Raw genomic sequence first — 18,317 nt, forward strand, 5'->3', positions numbered from 1 at the left:
AAAGATCGCAGGGGTGAGAATAGGCCTGCTAGGTGTCTGGTTTTGCGCGCATTTAATAAGAGCTCAGAGAACCAAAAGGGTTTCATGGTACCTGTAAGTGACTTTTTAGCGTCATTTCTGTCTTGTCCTTTTGTGGTGGCTGTGTCATTTGTAACACAGCAGTAACATTTGGCAGCTAAACTTGCCTTGTAACAATAAAATAGCAACTGTTTAAGCTTTAACCTGACTCCTCTTGTTGCTGTAAACAGTGGTCCCAACCTTTTGGGGCTGCCGGGCACCCGGGGGCGGGGCCACTCACACGTTGGGCACCCAGGGGCGGGGCCACTCATGGGGGGGCGGGGCCACCCATATTCTGTGTGCCCGGTGCCGGCGCCACTCATGCGCCGCACTCCCATGGCTGGCACCACTCCTGTGCCGCGTGCCGTGGGGCGGGGATGCCCATGTGCTGCACGCCCAGAGCTGGCGCTTCCCCTGTGCTGCACGCCTGGAGGCAGGGCTGGCCCCGATCACTTGGCGAGCGCACAGAAATGGCCTGGCATGTGCCATGGCGCCCGCAGGCACTGCGTTGGGGACCACTGATGTAACAGAACCAGACACAATTAAAAGACTCATAGCTGGTCAGGGGTAAACGCAGTAAGAGCTGAGCATTGAGTCGTGCCGCCTCCACAGGGCAGACTCTTGGAGCACCCGTCAGCCTCCCTGTGTGCTCCTGCTGTGAAGAGACTTTTTGTCCTAGCAGTCAAAGACTTGGGTGTATCTTTGGGGCGCTCATCAGCCTCCCTGGCTGCCCGCTGCGAAGGGACTCTGTCCTAGCAGTTGAAGACTCAGGTGTGTGATAGGGCTCACAGACTACTCACTACCCCGGCCACTGGCTAACACTTTTAAACCCTGTTCTAGTCCTAGCCTTCACAGCCTCCTCAGGCAAGGAGTTCCACAGGTGACTATGCGCTGTGTGAAGAAGAACTTCCTTTTCTTTGTTTTAAACCTGCTGCCCATTAGTTTCATTTGGTGGCCCCTAGTTCTTATATTATGGGAACAAGTAAATAACTTTTCCTTATTCACTTTCTCCACACCACTCATGATTGTATAGACCTCTATCATATCCCCCCTTAGTCTCCTCTTTTCTAAGCTGAAAAGTCCCAGTCTCTTTAATCTCTGGGGGATGGGGGATGTTTACCTGACTCCCGCTGCTCCCATTAGCCACGGTTCCAGCCAATGGGAGCCGTGGGAAAAGCCTCCAGCTGAGTGGTTTTCCGCACTGTCATTCCCTGCTTCCTGCCTTTGTCAGGAACCCAAATCTCTCCTGAGCAGCCTGGGTGTTCATCCTACATTGAACCCTGGTTGGGGATCCCATCTGGCCCCTGGGCCTTAGGTCCCCATGCTCCCCACCCGCTTTGGACCCTCATTTTAGGACACCAAAGTGGTTCAACACTGGAATCAGTTGCCTAGGGAGGTTGTGGAGTCTCCATCCCTGGAGATATTTCAGAGCAGGACCGACACCTGTCAGGGATGCTCTAGACACTGGTCCTGCTGGGGGGGGCCAGGGCTGGGCCATGATGACCTCCCGAGGTCCCTTCTGGTTCTCGGATTCTGAGTCCACGGTCCCCTCCATGCCGACCGCAGGGGCAACGACAGATGGTGGCCGATGCGCAATTATCATGGGAATCCCGAGACCCGGGACTCTGCTTCTCCTGTCTCAAGTGAGGGGGGCCACTCACCCCTGTCGGAACCTCAGGCGGGCCGGGTGTCAGAGCCCCGTGCAAGCAGGACAGGTAGGGACAAGTATCTGGCCCCGGTGCCTGCTCTGAGACTGGTTTGGCCTGTTCCTCTGTCCAAAACAAGAGCGAAATTGGCTTTCCGGAGAAGCTCTTTCATCATGGAAACCACTGGGGGCAGAATTCAGTGTCTGCCCTGCCTGCTAAGAACCAAAGTGCCCCCCCACTCCCCCGCCCCCGTGCGCTGGGGCAGTGCTTTGGTCCAGCCTACGAAAGCGATGGGCAGATTCCCCCGCGACCGATGGGCAGAGGTGGCCATGGAAAGGCAGATGGCCCGGAGGAGGGCTGAGAGCCAAGTGCATGGATTAGGGGAGGTGTGGCAGATGGGGGTGGTGAAAGCAGTGAGCAAGCAGCCGGGGAGTGGCCAGTGGGGAAGGTGCCTCTTTAACCCTCCCTTTGCCCAAAACTCTGCAGAGGCACCTGTTTGCCTGGGTCTGCACTGACCAAGGACAGCTACCGTGAGTGGGGCGCAGAGGAGGGTCGGGCGCGTGGTGAGGACTTGGGGGGGCGGGGCTGGATTTAAGGACCAGAGCGGGAATGGGCACTGTCCAACCTACTTGGGGTGGGACTTTTACTGGCGGATTTTGCTCCTGGGACCCTGGTTGGGGGGGTTTCCCACAGCAATGCCCCGTTGCTTCCCTCGCTTGCAGTAAAAGTTTCTTTTCTACCCTCCGATTCGGGGCATGCGGGCAGGGAAGCATTTGCCCCCCCTGGAGGTGCCCCGGGGTGGGGGTGTGAATTTCCCACCTGACTGGGTGGCAGCTCCAACCGGTTTGGTGGTGGATCAATGGAAAGGAAGCCCTCGATATTGAACTCGGCCCTAGCTGCAGCCGGTTCAACTTGGCAGGCAGGTTACAGTTCCACCGTTACCTCGCTCACTCCGAGTCAGCTCGTGATCCACTCTAACCCCCAGATCTCCTCCCTACGCCGCCCTCTCTGCAGTTTGTACGCGGGCCGCTGATTTTTCCTTCCTACGTGGGGCACTTTTCATTTGTCCTTTCTCTGCCTTCCACAAAAGGTGTCCAAGGCACACGGCGGAGACGGGGGCTTATGGAGATGAAGGACCCGCCTGCTTGGTGGCTGGGGTGGTGCTGAGACACGGGGGGTGTGGAGACACCCTTGGCCAGCATAGCCTTGGGCCGCTCGGAAGCCGGGCGTCACGGACAGACCGTGGCAGGGCACTGCAGGGGCTGGGCTAACTGACTGGGGAAAGCCGGGAGGAGAGGAGCGGGGGGATCTAGAAGGGAGCAGCCAGAGCTCACAGTCCAGGGCAGGCTGGGAGCCCCCAACCCGCCTCTCCGGGAGCGGCACAGGCTGAGCAGCGGGAGTGAGGGGCACTTTGAAAAACGCTGGTGCTCCAGAGGGGGGAGAGGCACGTCACGGCCTGGCCAGAGAGCTGAGCCATAGAGCACAAGGGGGCTGCCCACCCCTGCTGTTCCCCAGAACGGCCAGCAGGAGGTGCCCTCCCAGCAGCGAGGGGAGCAAGCGTGGCCCCGCTCACACTCTGCCCCGAGCCCCCCCCTTCCCTGTGTCTCCCCCAAGGCTCAGGAGGGTGGGGCTGAGTGCTCCTCTTCTGTGTGCTCACTGGGGCTAGGGAAGGCTGGGCCATGGCCCCTTTCCCGGGTGCAGGCTGGGTCTGGGCGCTGTGGCTGGGGGAGGCGCTCTGCCCCGACCCTGATCCCTCTGCCCCTCCCGTTCTCTGCGTCCCATTCCCCGTGCCTCCCCTGCACCCCGCACTCTGCTCCCCCCAATCCCTCTGTCCCTCTGGCTCTGCGCCTCCTGTTCCCCGCGCCACCCCTGTACCTCCCACACTGTTCCCCGCACCCGTCTGTGCACCCCAGCACCCTAGTTTCCCTGCATCCCCCACTCCCCGTGCCCTTCTGGCTCTGCGCCTCCCATTCCCCACGGTGAACCCTGCCCCCCCTGTTCCCCACGCCCCTCTGGCTCTGCACCCTGCACCCTACTCCCCTGTGGGTCGGGAGTGAAGGGTGCTTGTCCATAGGGAGGGGCTGGACAGGGCAGGGAAAAGGCCGTTGTGACCCAGCAGCGAGCGAAAGGGGAAGGGGAGTTTACCTGAAGCGCCTTTGCCTTTATGGAAAACAAATCATTACAATTCAATTTGCTATTTATAGGGCTAAAATGCCAGGACAAAAACGGAAACAAACAAAACACCCACCATTGCAAAGTGCAAAGGTGTAAAAGCCAACAAAAAAAAGGTGGCCAAATATTTTTGCTTGGGGCAGCAAAAAACCTAGAACCAGCCCTGCCCACAGGGCCCTGGCAGCAGGGGCGGGGCCTCGGGCAGAAGGGGCGGGGCCGGGGGCTTGCCTGCCCCTGTCCTAGAGTTCCCTGCTGCCGGGGCCAGAGACCTCGCCTGTAGGTCCTGGGCAGTGAGGGCGCAGCCCTCCAGAGACGGCCGCGGGAGTTCTGTGTCCAGTTTTGGGTACCGCTCTGTGGGGGGATGTAGAGAAACCGGAAAAGGAGGCGAGGACGCCCCCCGGGTCCGGCCCGCCAGCCGCACGAGCAAAGACTGAAGAAAGGGTCGGTCGAGTTTAGGACAGGGCCCCTCAAGCGAGGCCGTGCGAGCAGCCTGGGAAAAGTTGGAAGGCGGGCGTGGGAGAGACGGAGGCGCCGCCCTCTCCCTCGCCACGGCGGGCAGGGCGGGAGGCGAAGCTCTCCGACGGCAGGCTGGGGTGAAATCCAGGGACAGATATCCTCCCCGTGAGGCACAAGGGATACTGCGATCCTACAGTAGCCCCTTAGCGGGACAATGAAACTCCTCACCAGGGAGGGTGTGAAAACAGGGGGAGGGTGTGAAACCGCCCCCTGCTGGCGGCTGGTTGCAACGTTATCGGTTTGACATCTTAGCCAGCGGATTCAAACGGAGCGCACGGCGGGAAAGGACGAACCGGCTCGCAGGCCGACTGACCCAGGGTCGACCCCTCAGTAAAGGACAAGTGCTACGTGTGCTTAGAGCAAGGATGGGAAAACTTGGAATCGGGGGCCGGATGTGGCCCCTGGCTTGTCTGGATCTGTCCCCTGAGGCTCAGGGCCCCCCCCCCAGCATTGGGGAGCCTGCCCTGGCACTCCAGCCCCCCCCCCCCCCGGCATCTTACCACAAGGCTGGAGCACACACAATCGACTAAGCTGGGCTCCCCTAGACTCTGGGGTGTGTGGGGAGGGACTGTGGGGAGAGTCCTTCTCAGTGGGGGGCTGGGTCAGCGCGGGGTTTGTTTGGGTGTTTTGGTTCCGTTTGGGTTTTTGGCTTCTCACTTGTGTGCGGCCCCCGACTCATTCCCGCCTGGATCCTGGGCCCCCGACCCAAAAAAGGTTCCCCGGCCCCGGCATCTCTGACGTGCAAAGGTGCCTCGTTCGGAGCAGCCGTTTGCTCTGGTCTCGGGAGGGGGAACCAACCACCCGCGTCTGCCGCCACCACCGCCGCTTTAGGAGGGGCTAGTCCCATTTGTGATGAAACGGGACCGAAGAGGGACCCTCGTCTGTCTGTCTCCGGGAAAGTTGCAGTGAGCCGGCTGGGTGCTGTGCAAAGAACAAATTACTTTGCGCTCGCTCTCATCCTGTGTGGAAGATACCGTGCCAGAAGAAAAGTCCACCGTGTTCTTTGCTAAAGGAGAAAGTCCATTTGGAGAGGATCCCTTTTGTCTCTGAGTGGCTTGGCTGCTCCTTGCTGCCAGCCCTAAAGGAGGGTGTCATGATTATGAGGGTTAGCCAGCAGTCTGGGGATTAAGGGGTTAACTACACCTAGCCAGGTGGAGTGACCAGTAGGACTGTAGCTGGGACTTTCAAACTGGGACAAAGGAATTTGGGTTTTTTCCTTTCTCCCTTTTGTCTCTCTGGGGCCGTGTCCAGACTCAGGGGTTTTTTCGGGAAAAGTAGCCTTTTCCCGAAAAAACTTCCCCTGCGTCCAGACTCAAGCCGCGTTCTTTCGAAATTATTTCGAAAGAACGCGGCTTTTCTTTCGATGGCGGTAAACCTCGTTTCACGAGGAAGAACGCCTTCCTTCGAAAGTTCTTCTTTCGAAGGAAGGCGTTCTTCAATGTAAAGAGGCCGTCTTCGAAAGAGAGCATCCAGACTCGCTGGGTGCTCTCTTTCGAAAAAGCGGATTTCTCTTTCGAAAGATCTGCCTGCAGTCTAGACGCGATCTTTCGAAAGATGCTCTTTCGAAAGATGCTTTCGAAAGAGCATCTTTCGAAAGAAGCCTGCAGTCTAGACATAGCCTGGGTGTGTTCTCTGCAGCTACACAGAGGGACAAGTATCTCTCTCTCTCCCCAAGACACCATTCCTCATTTTCTGTAAGTAGGGTAAAGTTTAGGTAGTTTCGTTAGGCTTTATTGTTTTAAGGGTTGGGTATGGGATCTGAGATCTGGCACTGTTTAAAAGATGTTTTGGCTTTTCTTTGTAACTAAGTTCTAGGCCCATGGAGTTTCTCCTTGGCTGTGTCTAGACTGGCAAGTTTTTCCGCAAAATCATCTGATTTTGTGAAAAAACTTGCCAGCTGTCTACACTGGCCGCTTGAATTTCCGGAAAAGCACTGACAATGTCATGTAAGATTGTCAGTGATTTTCCGGAAAAACTATGCTGCTCCCGTTTGGGCAAAAGTCTTTCCCCTGATTACTTTATCAACATTTGGGTGGTGGCAGCGGAAGTTTTATTCCCAAGATCTAGGTTTTTAAGATTTTGGGGGAAGTTTTATACCAAAGCCTGGTAGATAAAGGTTTGGGGTACACTTGCTGGCCCCCACTTCTGCATTTATCATGCCAGAGTGGGGAAGGAGCCATGACAGAGGGGTTCCCTGGGGAGCCTGGGTCCTTTATAATGAGCTTTGAATGAATCGCTCTGGACCAGTGTTTCTCAACCAGTGAAATGCGTCTGCTCTTCTGAAATGTTTTTCGGCAGAGCAGACACATTTTTTCAGCATCCTTGTAAACCTCGTTTTACAAGGAAGAAGGGATGTTCTGGAAAAGGGTTTTTTCCTGACATTTGGGCCAGTGTAGATGGGTCAAATGTCGGAAAAGCCTCTTCCAAAAAAAAACAGGAAAATATACGCCAATTGCGGGTCGCAATTTTTCCGGAAGAACAGTGTAGTCTAGACCAGTGTCTCTCAAGCAGCGGTACGATTACCCTCAGGGGTACTCGAGAGGAGTCTGCGGGATACGTCACCACAACTGAAATTTGGAGTAAACTGAATTTTTGCTTAAGTTTTACAGCACTTGACTATTTTTGTACTTTTTATACCCCAAAATTCCATCGCCCGCCCGGCTACAGTTAAGTTGTTTAGACAAATGTGCTGCAATGGTGTGTGTCTGAAAACTGTAGGTACTGGGAGTACTTATAATTTATTTTTGAAATGGAAGGCGGGACGCCAGGCTAGATGGGCCCGTTGGCTGGAGATGGGGTGGCTGGAGGAGGAGGCTGAGATGCCTTAGAAATGAGGCCAGGCTGGGTCAGCCAGCGCCCCCTAGTGCCATGCTGGGGCAATGGGGAGAGTGCCCCCTAAACAGCCTCCTGCAGCACAGCACCCCCTTGCATCTGGCTTGCTCTGACCCACATGATCCCCTGGACCCCCACTAACCTCCCCATAGAATTGGCTGCTGCCTCTGCCCCGACCTGGCCCCTTGGGTGCCAGGGGTGGGAGGGGTTTGGGGCGACACCGTCTGTTTCATGGCTGCTGCTGTTTCCCAGACGGTTCGGGGTCATCGGGATCTGATAGCCTTAGCACCCTCCTTATCATCGGGGTGAGCGTCGCGGCCATCAGCCTCCTCCTCCTCCTCCTCGCAGCCTTTGTCTACTTCGCTAGAACCCGAGCCAGTAAGTTCCCTGCCCGGCTAGGGAAGGATCGGAGCTGCCGCTGGGCAGGGAGAGAAGGGGTCGGGCTTGGATGGGGGGCTGCAGGGAAAGCCAAGGACTGGGGGTGGAGTTCAGTGGGGGGCGCCATCCCCAGGCAGCACTAGGGCCAGCTGTGCTGCAGGGAATGGGAGCGGGGACACTGCCTGTGGATCCCTGTGCCCAGAGCTGCCCTACCCCAGAGGTGGCCGCATCTCAGGCGAGGGGTCCTTGAATAAAGAGCCACCGATGCCGCACCGCTTAGGTACCTGGGTGCTGGGGGAGCTGACCCCGGATCAGGTTCGTTATAAGTCACTAATGAGGGAAGCTTAAGGGCAGGAAAAGCCCCCAGTTAATCTGCCCCCCCCCCCCCAGCACATGGTGTTGTGCTGCCCCCTGCTGTCTGGCTCACTCCAGCAGGAGGCTCAGCCCCAGCAGGTGAAGGACTCTCCCCCCCCTCGCTCACATCGCCCCATCCTGCCGCCCTGCAGGGCTGGGTGCCTGTACCGGGATCTGATTGGCTCATGGGGGATTCTGGTTTGTGTCCCTCTGCAGGAAAAGGAGACGCCCCAAGACCCAGCAGGTAAGAACCCGGCTCCTCCCCCTCCCGATCCACCTGCCTGGGTCACAAGGTTCCTGGTTCTATCCCAGACTCCAGGAGGGGAGTGGGGCCTGGTGGTTGGGGCTGGGAGCCAGGACTCTTGGGTTCTACTACAGCTCTGGGAGAGGACTGAGCAGTAGTGCTTGGGGTGGTGGGTTTAGGAAACAGGGTAATAATGTGAGATAGGATGGGGGAAGCTCCCTGGGTGTGTTGGGGAATCTCCCTGCAGGTGGGGGGCTATGACATTTACTAGGGGATGTTTCTCTTTTAGCACCATCCCCTTGGGGGCGTTGAAGGCCCCGGCTCAGCAAGATCCCATCTGTGAGTAACACACCCAAGGGGCTACCAGGGTGAGGCAGAACCCTGGGGGAAGGGGTGTGTGTTCCTAGACTTTGCCACTGTCTCTGTGCCTCAGTTTTTATTAAAAAAAGGGTGAGAAACACTGGTCTAGACACAGCCTGAGGAAGCGAGAGGTGGCTCCCGAAAGTTTGTGCTCTCGTGCCCTAATACATTTTTTGGTACCCCTCTGAAACCTCCCCGTGGTGTAGCCGCACCTGGAGAATTGAACTCACCGGCCGGGAGGCAGGTACCCGGCTGCTAGGGATGTCAGCAACTACACGATGAACTGATGAGCCTGGGCTGATGGGTTAATCTTGTCGACTACACGCACTCCCCCTCCCCCTCCTGCTTGCTGCCTCAGTATCAGAGGCAGCTGGAGGGGGGGAGGAGCGGGAGCCGATGCCCCTGAGCTGGCTTGAAAGCTGGCTCCTTTTGAGAACCAGATCAACCTGTTCCCCCGCCCCCGCGCTGCTGTCTCTGCTAGAGAGGGGGGGCAGGGGACTGGGACGCACCGGCTGCCGCCCCCACCCCTGGGGCCTGTGGGATAGTTATGTAACGACGAGGTTTTTCGTGCTGTGACACGACTATTCAGTTACGCTCTCTAACATCCCTGCCGGCTGCACTCCGACCCCCCGACGCCCGCGGGATCACGTCAGGAGCCAGAGCCGGGCAGTCCAATCCATCTTGGGGAGAGGGGGGCCCAGAACCCAGGCCCTGACCCTCTCTCTGCCCCCAAGCCAGCAAGGATGAACCCCCTCGCCCAGCAGCCTGGTCCCAAGCCCCTTCCTCGGGGCTTTGCTCTGCTTCGGGGCAAAAGGGGTCACCTGGCCGCCCCCCTTCCCTGTCCAGGCCATCAGCCTTTGTGTCGGTGCTGGGGCGGAGGCCGCCTCCCTCCGCGAGAACAACGCCGTGGAATTCCCATCCCCATCTCCCAGTTGGCGCAGTGCCCAGGGAAACTGAGGCACACACAGGGTTTAATATAAGAATAGAAGAACAGCCGGACTGGGTCAGACCAAAGGTCCATTTAGCCCAGTGACCTGCCTGCCCACAGTGGCCAATGCCAGGTGCCCCAGAGGGAGTGAACAAAACAGGGAATAATCATGTGATCCCTTCCCTGTCGTCCATCTCCAGAGAAACAGAGGCTCAGGACACAATCCTTACCCATCCTGGCTAAGAGCCATCAATGGACCTAAGCTCTATGAATCTATCTAGCTCTTTTTTGAACCCTGTTAAAGTCCTGGTCTTCACAACATCCTCCGGCAAGGAGTTCCACAGGTTGATGGTGCGGCCAGTAAGACAGTAGAGTGCACATGCAACATCCCCAGGGGAATAAAATCCCCACTTCATTACAGGGACTCAGCCTGACCCTCCATATCACACACTCCTTTGGGGGACGGGGGTTCCCCACCCTGACTCCCTCTGTAACAAAGCAGGGAGGAGGTTGTTTCTTAATGAAAATAGTGGGGATTTTCTTAATGGTTTGCAGGAGTGCAGCGTGTCCTTCAGTTTCCCTGTGTGCTGTGTGTGTAGCAAGGTGATGGTGTGTGTGTGGGGGGGGGGTGTTGGGGCAGGGGGCCAGGCGTGCCCTCGCCTGGCAGCCTGGGCCCCGGACAACAGCCTGGAGACTGGGGAGCCCAGCGACTGACAATCGGGAGACACACCCCAGCTTGGCAGCCAGCTGGTGCTGGCCAGTGATCGCACCCAGGACAGAGGGGAGAGGACCAGGGTGACTGGACCTGTCGCTCCCAGGCAGCGGGAAGAGGGGGGAGGGTGACCGTGATCCCTTTGTTGGGAAACAGGTGGAGAAGGGACCATGGGGGGATTGGCTGGAGGGGGCGGAGGACAGAGGCCAGGGTCTCTCCCCTCTAGGGGACACCAGTCCACATCCGGCCTCAGGGCAGAGACTGGCTGGCACAGGGGGGCAGGGAATGGGTCCCTGGCCTGTCTCCTCTAGGGCTAAGTTCTCTTGGAGTCCTGGGGACGTGCAGGGGGCCCAGGACTCAACAGCCCCAGGTGGTACCCAGGACAGTCCCAGGTGGAAGAGAGGGGCCAGGATGCCTGGGTTCTATCCCTGACTCTAGAAGAGGAGTGAGGCCCAGCGGTTAGAGCTGGGGAGTGGGGGGCGGGAGCTGGGAAGCAGGACGCCTGGGCTCTGTCCTCAGCCCTGGGAGGGGAAGTGGGCTCCACGTGCCCCCTGCCCTGGGATACGGCACCTGACTGCATGGGCAGGCCGTGCCCCCAGGCAATGCGGCGCCGTTAAGCCAGATCCTCTGTCTGCCCGCAGGGAGCCACGGCCGTGATGCTCAGACACAGCTTCTCCCACAAGGGGATCCCCTTCCCCACAGAGATGGAGATCTACCACCCCGAGAGCATCGACTTCATAACGAACCACTTTCAGGTGCTGGACGACGACATCTTTAGTGTTACCTACCCCAAGTCAGGTAGGGACCCTCCCCACCCCACAGCTCCACCCACTAGGCCCCGCTTCCCTCCCAGAGCTGGGGAGTGAATCCGGGAGCCCTGGTTTCCAGTCCTCCTCTCAACCCCACCCCATCCCACAGCCTGGGGGGCGTCTCACATGTACAGCAAAAACCCAGGGGTAAAATCTTTCAGTTTCTCTCCCTAGCTCTGGGAAGGTAGCAGGGTCTAGTGGTTGGAGCAGGGTGGGGTGGGGAGTGAGGGCTCCTGCGTTCTTACCCCAGGTCTGGGAGGGGAGCAGTGTCTCATGCAGTGGTTCTCAACTTGTTTCAGTCCACGGACCACCAGGCCAATCAAAAACTTTTCATGGACCACCTCCTTTTTGAGACTTCTTACTAACAGATTTTTGGTGGCTGCCCATGCCGTGTGACTTTGGACAATGGACCACCAAAAGAGTCACCATGGACCACCAGTTGAGAACCACAGGCCTAGTGGCTAGAGCAGGGTGGGGCTGCGAGCCAGGATTTCTGAGTTCTCTCCCTGGCCCTGAGCGGGCAGCAAGATCTAGTGCATGGGTGGGGAGCCTGGGGGCCAGATGCAGCCCCTGGCTTGCCTGGCTCCAGCCCCAGAGGCTCGGGGCTCCTGGTGAGGGATGGGTTGGTTTGTTTGGTTTTGTGTCTCACTTGTGTTCAGTCCCTGACCGATTTTCTGTGGGCCAGTGGCCCTGAACCAAAAAAGGTTCCCCACCTGGTCTAGTGGTTAGATCAGGACGTGGCTAGGCACCAAGACGCCTGGATTCTCTCCCTGGTTCTTAGAGGGGAGTGGAGTCTAGTGGTTAGAGCAGGATGGAGCCTAGGAGTCAGGATTACTGGGTTTTCTCCCTGGTTCGGGGGGGGGGGGGTCTAGCGGTTAGAGCAGAGTAGGGCTGTGAATCAGGACTCCTGGGTTCTCTCCCCAACTCTGGGAGGGGAGTGGGGTCTAGTGGTTAGAGTGCAGGGTGGGGATGGGTCTCCCCCCGGCTGTGGGAGGGGAGCAGGCTGCACCTGTTTTTTGCTCCCATCCTAGGTACCAACTGGATGATAGAGATCCTGAGCCTCATCTGGCAGCAGGGGGACCCGTCCTGGTGCCGCAGTGTGCCCATCTGGGAGCGGGCCCCCTGGCTCGAGGTCACTGAGAACGTGGAGAAGCTGAAGGCTGCAAAGCCCCCCCGCCTCATCAGCTCCCACCTGCCCATCCAGCTCTTTCCCAAATCCTTCTGGGGCTCCAAAGCCAAGGTGCAATGGGCATGAGGGGATCCCCCCGCACCATTCTGGGATCCAAAAATGGTGGTTCCCTTACCCGGTTGTGGGAGAAGGCTCAGGGGGTCTCGCTCCACCCTCCCCATTCTCCATGTTCCTAAGGGCAGCGGTTCTGCTTGTGGCAGAATGGCCTAGTAGTTAGCACAAGGGGTGCTAGGTGTCCTGGGTTCTCTCCCAGCTGAGGGGGAGGAGTGGGGTCTAGTGGTTAGAGCAAGGAACCCTGATCTAGAACCTGCTTCCTCACAATTGCGACCACCCACCACCAGGAAGAGGTTGAGGGGTCCTGGCTGCCAGCCCCCCAGGACAAGCGTTGCTTATGCACCTTCTTGCAGGTCATCTACACCGTCCGTAACCCCAAGGACCTGCTGGTTTCCCTCCATCATTACTCCAAGCTGGCGAGCTTCCTGGAAGAGCCAGAGTCCCTGGAGGAGCTACTGGGTGCCTTCCTGCAAGGGGAGGGTGAGTGGTATGTGGGGTGGCAGGGGGAGCCCTCACCCCCAGTCCTGGCTGTGGGGCAAGGAGCCTCTGCTCCTGCCAGCCTGGAAAGGGGGAGAAGGAACCTCCGGAGGGGCAGGAGGACAGGGGGAGGGGCAGAACTGATGTGGAGACTGGCATGGGGCAGAATTTATTGCTGGACGGGGGATGGGCCTCCCCCATCTTCTTCAGAGCAACTTTGAACACTTTGTGAGCCTACCCCCCATACCTGCCCACCTGCCCAGTGTGCGCCCTCCTCCCCCACCCAGTCTTCTGTTGGGTCCCACTGTAAAAAGTTGTTTCCATAGCGGTGGGGTGGGGGGCACATTTTTATGCAGAAAGATTCTGCTTCTGATGGAGAAATTAGGTTTTTTTGGTCAAAGTCAACCCTCAAGAAAAATCTCTGTTTGGAAACACAGTGCCCCAGCCTGTCCCTTGTCCCTTCTCTGACCGGACTACATTTCCCATGCTGCATCATGGACAAGCGCTCCCAGAATGCACTGCATTCCAGCCTCCCCTCCCCCCGCACCAGGCTCGTGCAGTGCGACGTCACCTCCCTAGTCTTCTCAATGGGCTGAAACTCTCCAGCTGGACTACGCCTCCCAGGGTGTCATTCGCACCTCGGCTCCCCCAGGCTCAATCCGGAGTCACACCCGGTTCTCCCTGCAGCTCCCGAATCCTCCCTACAGCTACTGGCTGGGGTAGGACCCCCCCTCCCCCGATGTGGGGGGCAGTTCCCCGGGGTGACACCCCCCCCCCTTTGCATTTCCAGTTCAGTTCGGCTCCTGGTTCGACCACGTCAAGGGCTGGCTGGGGCTGCGGGGCCGCGAGAACTTCTTCTGCATCAGCTACGAGGAGCTGCAAGAGGTGGGGCAGGAGGGGGAGGGGACCAAGGGGTGGAGTGGGGGGGGGTATGGTGGAGGATGTTCCAGGTTGGGGGGGGGCGCCTGGGCTGGATGGGGGAGAAAGGGGCTGCAAGTGGAAGGGACAGTAATGAGGGAATCAGGGAGGCAAGAGGTCTGGGGGGGCAGAAGGCAGGGGTCGGGGAGTGAGTCCCAGCAGAGTGGGGAACTGGGGGGCAGAAGGAAGGGGTTTGGGGAGAGAGTCCCAGTAGAGTGGGGAACTGGGAGGGGCAGTAGAGATCGGTCTGGGGAGGGAAACTGGGGGCATAAGGAAGGAGTCTGGGGATGGAGTCCCAGTGAGGAAAGGGGGAGCAGAAGGAAGGGGTCTGGGAAGGGCAACTGGGGGGCAGAAAGTAGAGATCTGGAGAGGCGAGGTGGAGAGGCAGGAGGAAGGGGTCAAGGAAGGGGAGGTGGAGGGGCAGAAGGAAAGGATCTGGGAAGGGAGTCTCAGCATAGTGGGAAAATGGGGAGCAGAAGGAAGGGGTCTGAGGAGGGGAATTGGGGGGGGCAGAAGGAAAGGGTCTGGGAAGGGGAAAGGGGGCAGAAGGAAAGAGTCTGGGGAGGGACTCCCAGCAGAGTGGGGAATGTGGGTAGAAGGAAAGGCTCTGGGGAGAGCAACTGGGGGGCAGAAGGAAGGAGTCTGGGGAGGAGAACTGGGGGGGCAGAAGAGAGGGGTCTGGGGAGGGGAACGGTGTAGGGGGCACAGAAGGAAGGGGTCTGGGGAGGGGAAGTAGGGGGGAGAAGGGAGGTTTTGGGCCGATGAGGAGCAGCGGGGGCCGGGACAACGCAGTGAGGTGCAGGCAGGTGCCCCCCTCACCAGGGCACGTGGCCGCCCCCCCTTTCTCCACCCCGCACAGGATCTGCGGGGCAGCGTGGGGCGGATCTGCCGCTTCCTGGGCAAGGATTTAGCCGCCGCCGCCCTGGCCTCCGTGGTGCAGAACGCCTCCTTCCAGGCCATGCGGGACAACCCCATGGCCAACTACAGCCTGGTGCCTGATAACATCCTGGACAAAACCAAGGGCAGCTTCCTCAGGAAAGGTGGGCAGAGGCAGGGTCCCGGTGCCCATCCTGTGCCCACTCCCTGCCCCCCTGCCAGCCCCTCCCCCAACGTGTGCCCACTGTAGGGGACAGGCAGGAGGAACCTAGTCCGCTTGAATCCTTTCTCCCCGCCCCCACGTGCTTTGATTCCAGACTGGGTCCTGTCTACACGGCGCTGCCCCCCAGGGCTAGTAGAAGTGGAGCGACCCACCCCTGGCTGGAGCGTCCACACTCCGGCGTGACCCCGGGCTGAACCCAGGCGTCCTAGTGCCCTCCGGCAACCCGAGCCTGCGTCAAACCAGAGCCCGGGGTTCGCACCCGATGGCACTGCCGTGTAGACGCGAGCCCTCCGGCCTGGAGGATCGGGGCTGGACTTCCGGAGCCTGAAGCCAGCAGGGCTGCGTCTACATGGCAGAGCCCGGGGTGGGGGCCTGACTCAAGCTGAGCCCTAGTACCCCCCGTGGGGAGCTGGGGGGTGGGACCCGGGGGGAGCACTAGGAGGGACTAGCAGGAAGTGGATTCGAATCTCCTGTTGCCATGGAGATTCCACCGCTGAGTTTGCCGGCACTTCCTGCCGTTGCGCGTCAATTGTTCAGGGTCGGGGTTTCCGGTGCCTCCCTTGGGCCAGTTCCTCAATGCACCGTCCAGCCTAGTCCCCGCTCCACCCCACCCGGAGCAAAGGAGAGAGGGAAACTGAGGCACACTGAGGCATCATGAAAATGTTACCCATGGGGACGACCTCCCCGCTCCGTAGCGGAAGGCGGCTCTACAGCGAGTAGAAATAGGGCGCTGCCCTTTAATGAGGGGGGTGAACAGGTGCCGACCGGGTTCTGGGGAGGGGTGGGGGGGGGCCCCATGCCAGAGACAGTGGCTGGGTGCTAGCAGCCAGGGTGGGCCTGTGGGATGTAGCCGGAGAACGGGGATAGATGGTGCCCGTCGGAGGGGTGGGGGGGCTGCGGAAGGGGCAGATGAGGGGGGCAACCAGACCTGCCATCCTAGTGGGCAATCTGGGGTCATTCACTCCCTTTTGCAGAGCCAGGGAAAGACCCCGGGAGCTGTCTTGGCTCCCAAACCCCCCTTCCCACCCTAACCACTAGCCTCCACTCCCCTTCCCGAGCTCATAGACTTTAAGGTCAGAAGGGACCATTATGATCATCTAGTCTGACCCCCTGCACAGTGCAGGCCACAGAATCTCACCCACCCCCTCCTAGAATAGTCCTCTCACCTATAGCTCAGATATTGAAGCCTTCAAATACTTTGAAGACCCCAAGATGCAGAGAATCCTCCAGCTGTGATCTGTACCCCATGCTAAGAGGAAGGTGAAAAACCTCCAGGGTCTCTGCCAATCTACCCTGGAGGAAAATTCCTTCCCGACCCCAATTATGGCGATCAGCTAAACCCTGAGTATGTGGGCAAGACTCACCAGCCAGACAGCCAGAAAGTTCTCTAGAGTCACTCCTATCATCCCTCCATTGACCTATTTCCCACTGATAATGAATGGTCAATTAGTTACCAAGATCATGTTGTCTCATCAAACCATCCCCTCCATAAACCCAGGCATCCTGCCCCACCACCCCCGCCAGCACTGTGGACCCTCATCCCACCTGTAGGGAAGTGGCCCGGCTGCTGTGGAAATGCTCCCCCAGTAGGGGGCGCTGTGGGGGAGGGGCTCTGCGCTGTCCCAGCCCCCGGCGCCAGGACCGCTGGCCCACCCGTGTCTCTGCTTCGCAGGGGTGGTTGGCGACTGGAAGAACCATTTCACCGTGGCGCAGAGCGAGCGCTTTGGCCGGGCTTACCGAGAGCGGATGCAGGACCTGGCCGGGACCTTCCCCTGGGACGAGTAACCCCCCAGCTCAGGCGGGGTGCACGGGGCTGTACAGAGCTGGGGGGGGGGGGCATGAAGCCAGAGCTCCCCCTAGTGGTGTCTGCAGTACTTCCCCCTCAGCTGCTACTGACCTGTCCGTCCCCCCCACACACAGTCGGCCCCTCTCCCTGCCCCCGCCTGCTCTTTCCTTCCTGCTTTTCTGGGCCTCCCAAATTAAAACTCGCCCCCTCTGGGGGTCTGTTTACACCACACCGCACCTGAACCCCCTAGTCCGGACACCTGGATGCTCTGTCAGCATCTGCCTCCCATAATGTGTCTACGTGGAAGGCGGTGCTGAGACATGGAGGTGGGGGACTGGGGGAGGCCTCGCTAGAGACCTCGCCTACAGGCAGAGGTGTAGCGAGGGTGTTATGAACCCAGGGGCAAAAGCAAAATTTGCATCCCCCTCCCTCCACCACCATGTGACAGGGCCCTGAACCTGCTACACAGCTGAGCTGCCCAACTTGTCAAAGGAGAAAGGAAACAGGGAGGCCAGAAGGAAAGGTTTGGGGAGTGTTTCTCAACCTTCCTTTATAAAATACCCCTTTTAAAAACAATTAGAAGCACCTCCAGTACCTACAGGTTTCAGACACACACGTTTTTCTACCATTGCAACATATTTGTTTAAACAACTTCATCGTATCCACATCACTCCTTACAAGGTACACTGCCCATGGAGACCAATGGGACTGGGCTCGTTTATATGGAAAGTACTGAGAACTGTATAGGTCAATACCATGATGGCAATATGTATATTATGTAAATAATACCGACTAATAATTGCCAAAAGAGACCACTTCCCAACCTGCTTACAAAGGGCCTGATACAATTTAAATTATAAGCAAAGATTGAGCCCAAAACAATCTCTTGATATGACCCCAAAAGATCCAGATAACGTTTAGTCCCCTTCAAACATAAGGGACCAGTCAGTAAAAGCCCCATGGCTTGGTAGAGGTGCTTTGGAGAGACGCTGAATTTACTTTTTCTGACAGCAGCGCTTTCTCTCCCTGAATGTGAGGTCTTCAGGCCAGGTTTCACTCTATGTGTCAGAATAACAGAGAAATGAGTCGTCACGGCTAACTCCATTCAGGTCGAAGCAACGTGCACCCCAAAGACAGAAAAACAAGTCCCTTGAAGCTGGAAGTCAAAACACAAAGGGTCTTGTTCACCCAGAGACACGGGTCATGACAACGCTCTCTGGAGAGAGACGAAACGTCCTGCCTCTCTGTGGACGCACCAAGTGTTTCCACGTGGCATCTCACCATGCTGTTTGAGTCGACTGCTTGCATGAGGAAGACTCACAAAGAGTCTGTCCGTCATCCGCACTGGAGCAACATGGCGATTTCACCACCGTGGGAACAGACCTGACATCTCTGTGGGCTCTTGTCAAGCAGCAGGGAGCCTGCAGTGGTCTCTTGCGAGGAGAGGCCTCTGTTGCAGTGGTCCTCAAGCTTTTTGGCCCATGGACCACGAGTCTCCATGGAAACCTTACCACAGACGGCCCGTTTCTAGTGGAAACTCACTTTTCATTGCACAATTCTCCCCAAGCCGTTTTGCTAGTGCTGCAGCTGGGGAGAATGGGTTCATTTCAATTATTAAACAGATTAAATGTTTTAACTTTCTCGTGTTAGTTTATCAAACTTCATTTTAAATAAAGTAAAAAATTTACTCGCCAATTAGCCTGTCAGAAAACGGGATTTTCAAGTCTCTCCTCCACGTCCTATTCCCTTTCCATCTCGGTCTTCTCTCCTGAGCCTCCGGTCTCTT

At 58.1% G+C, this 18,317-nt stretch overlaps 1 protein-coding gene across 5 annotated transcripts; it reads left to right on the forward strand.

The window, feature by feature from the left end:
* Positions 1-2,109: 2,109 nt before the first annotated feature.
* On the forward strand, positions 2,110-18,163 carry LOC102455996 (sulfotransferase 2B1-like). Of its 5 annotated transcripts, XM_075915449.1 has the most exons (10): positions 2,110-2,233; positions 7,476-7,601; positions 8,172-8,199; positions 8,489-8,538; positions 10,841-10,997; positions 12,040-12,248; positions 12,605-12,731; positions 13,519-13,613; positions 14,506-14,686; positions 16,418-18,163. In XM_075915449.1, exons 5-10 carry the CDS (start codon positions 10,856-10,858, stop codon positions 16,528-16,530), a joined length of 867 nt encoding a protein of 288 aa, XP_075771564.1. In that variant the 5' UTR covers positions 2,110-2,233; positions 7,476-7,601; positions 8,172-8,199; positions 8,489-8,538; positions 10,841-10,855; the 3' UTR covers positions 16,531-18,163. The 5 variants fall into 5 exon arrangements, with proteins under 5 accessions (XP_075771564.1, XP_075771567.1, XP_075771565.1 ...); XM_075915450.1 differs by lacking the exon at positions 7,476-7,601 and having other exon boundaries at positions 2,169-2,233; XM_075915451.1 differs by lacking the exons at positions 2,110-2,233; positions 7,476-7,601 and having other exon boundaries at positions 8,102-8,199.
* Positions 18,164-18,317: the final 154 nt, after the last annotated feature.

The sequence above is a fragment of the Pelodiscus sinensis genome, unplaced genomic scaffold (assembly GCF_049634645.1).
Source record: "Pelodiscus sinensis isolate JC-2024 unplaced genomic scaffold, ASM4963464v1 ctg34, whole genome shotgun sequence".
Classification (NCBI taxonomy): Eukaryota; Metazoa; Chordata; order Testudines; family Trionychidae; genus Pelodiscus; species Pelodiscus sinensis.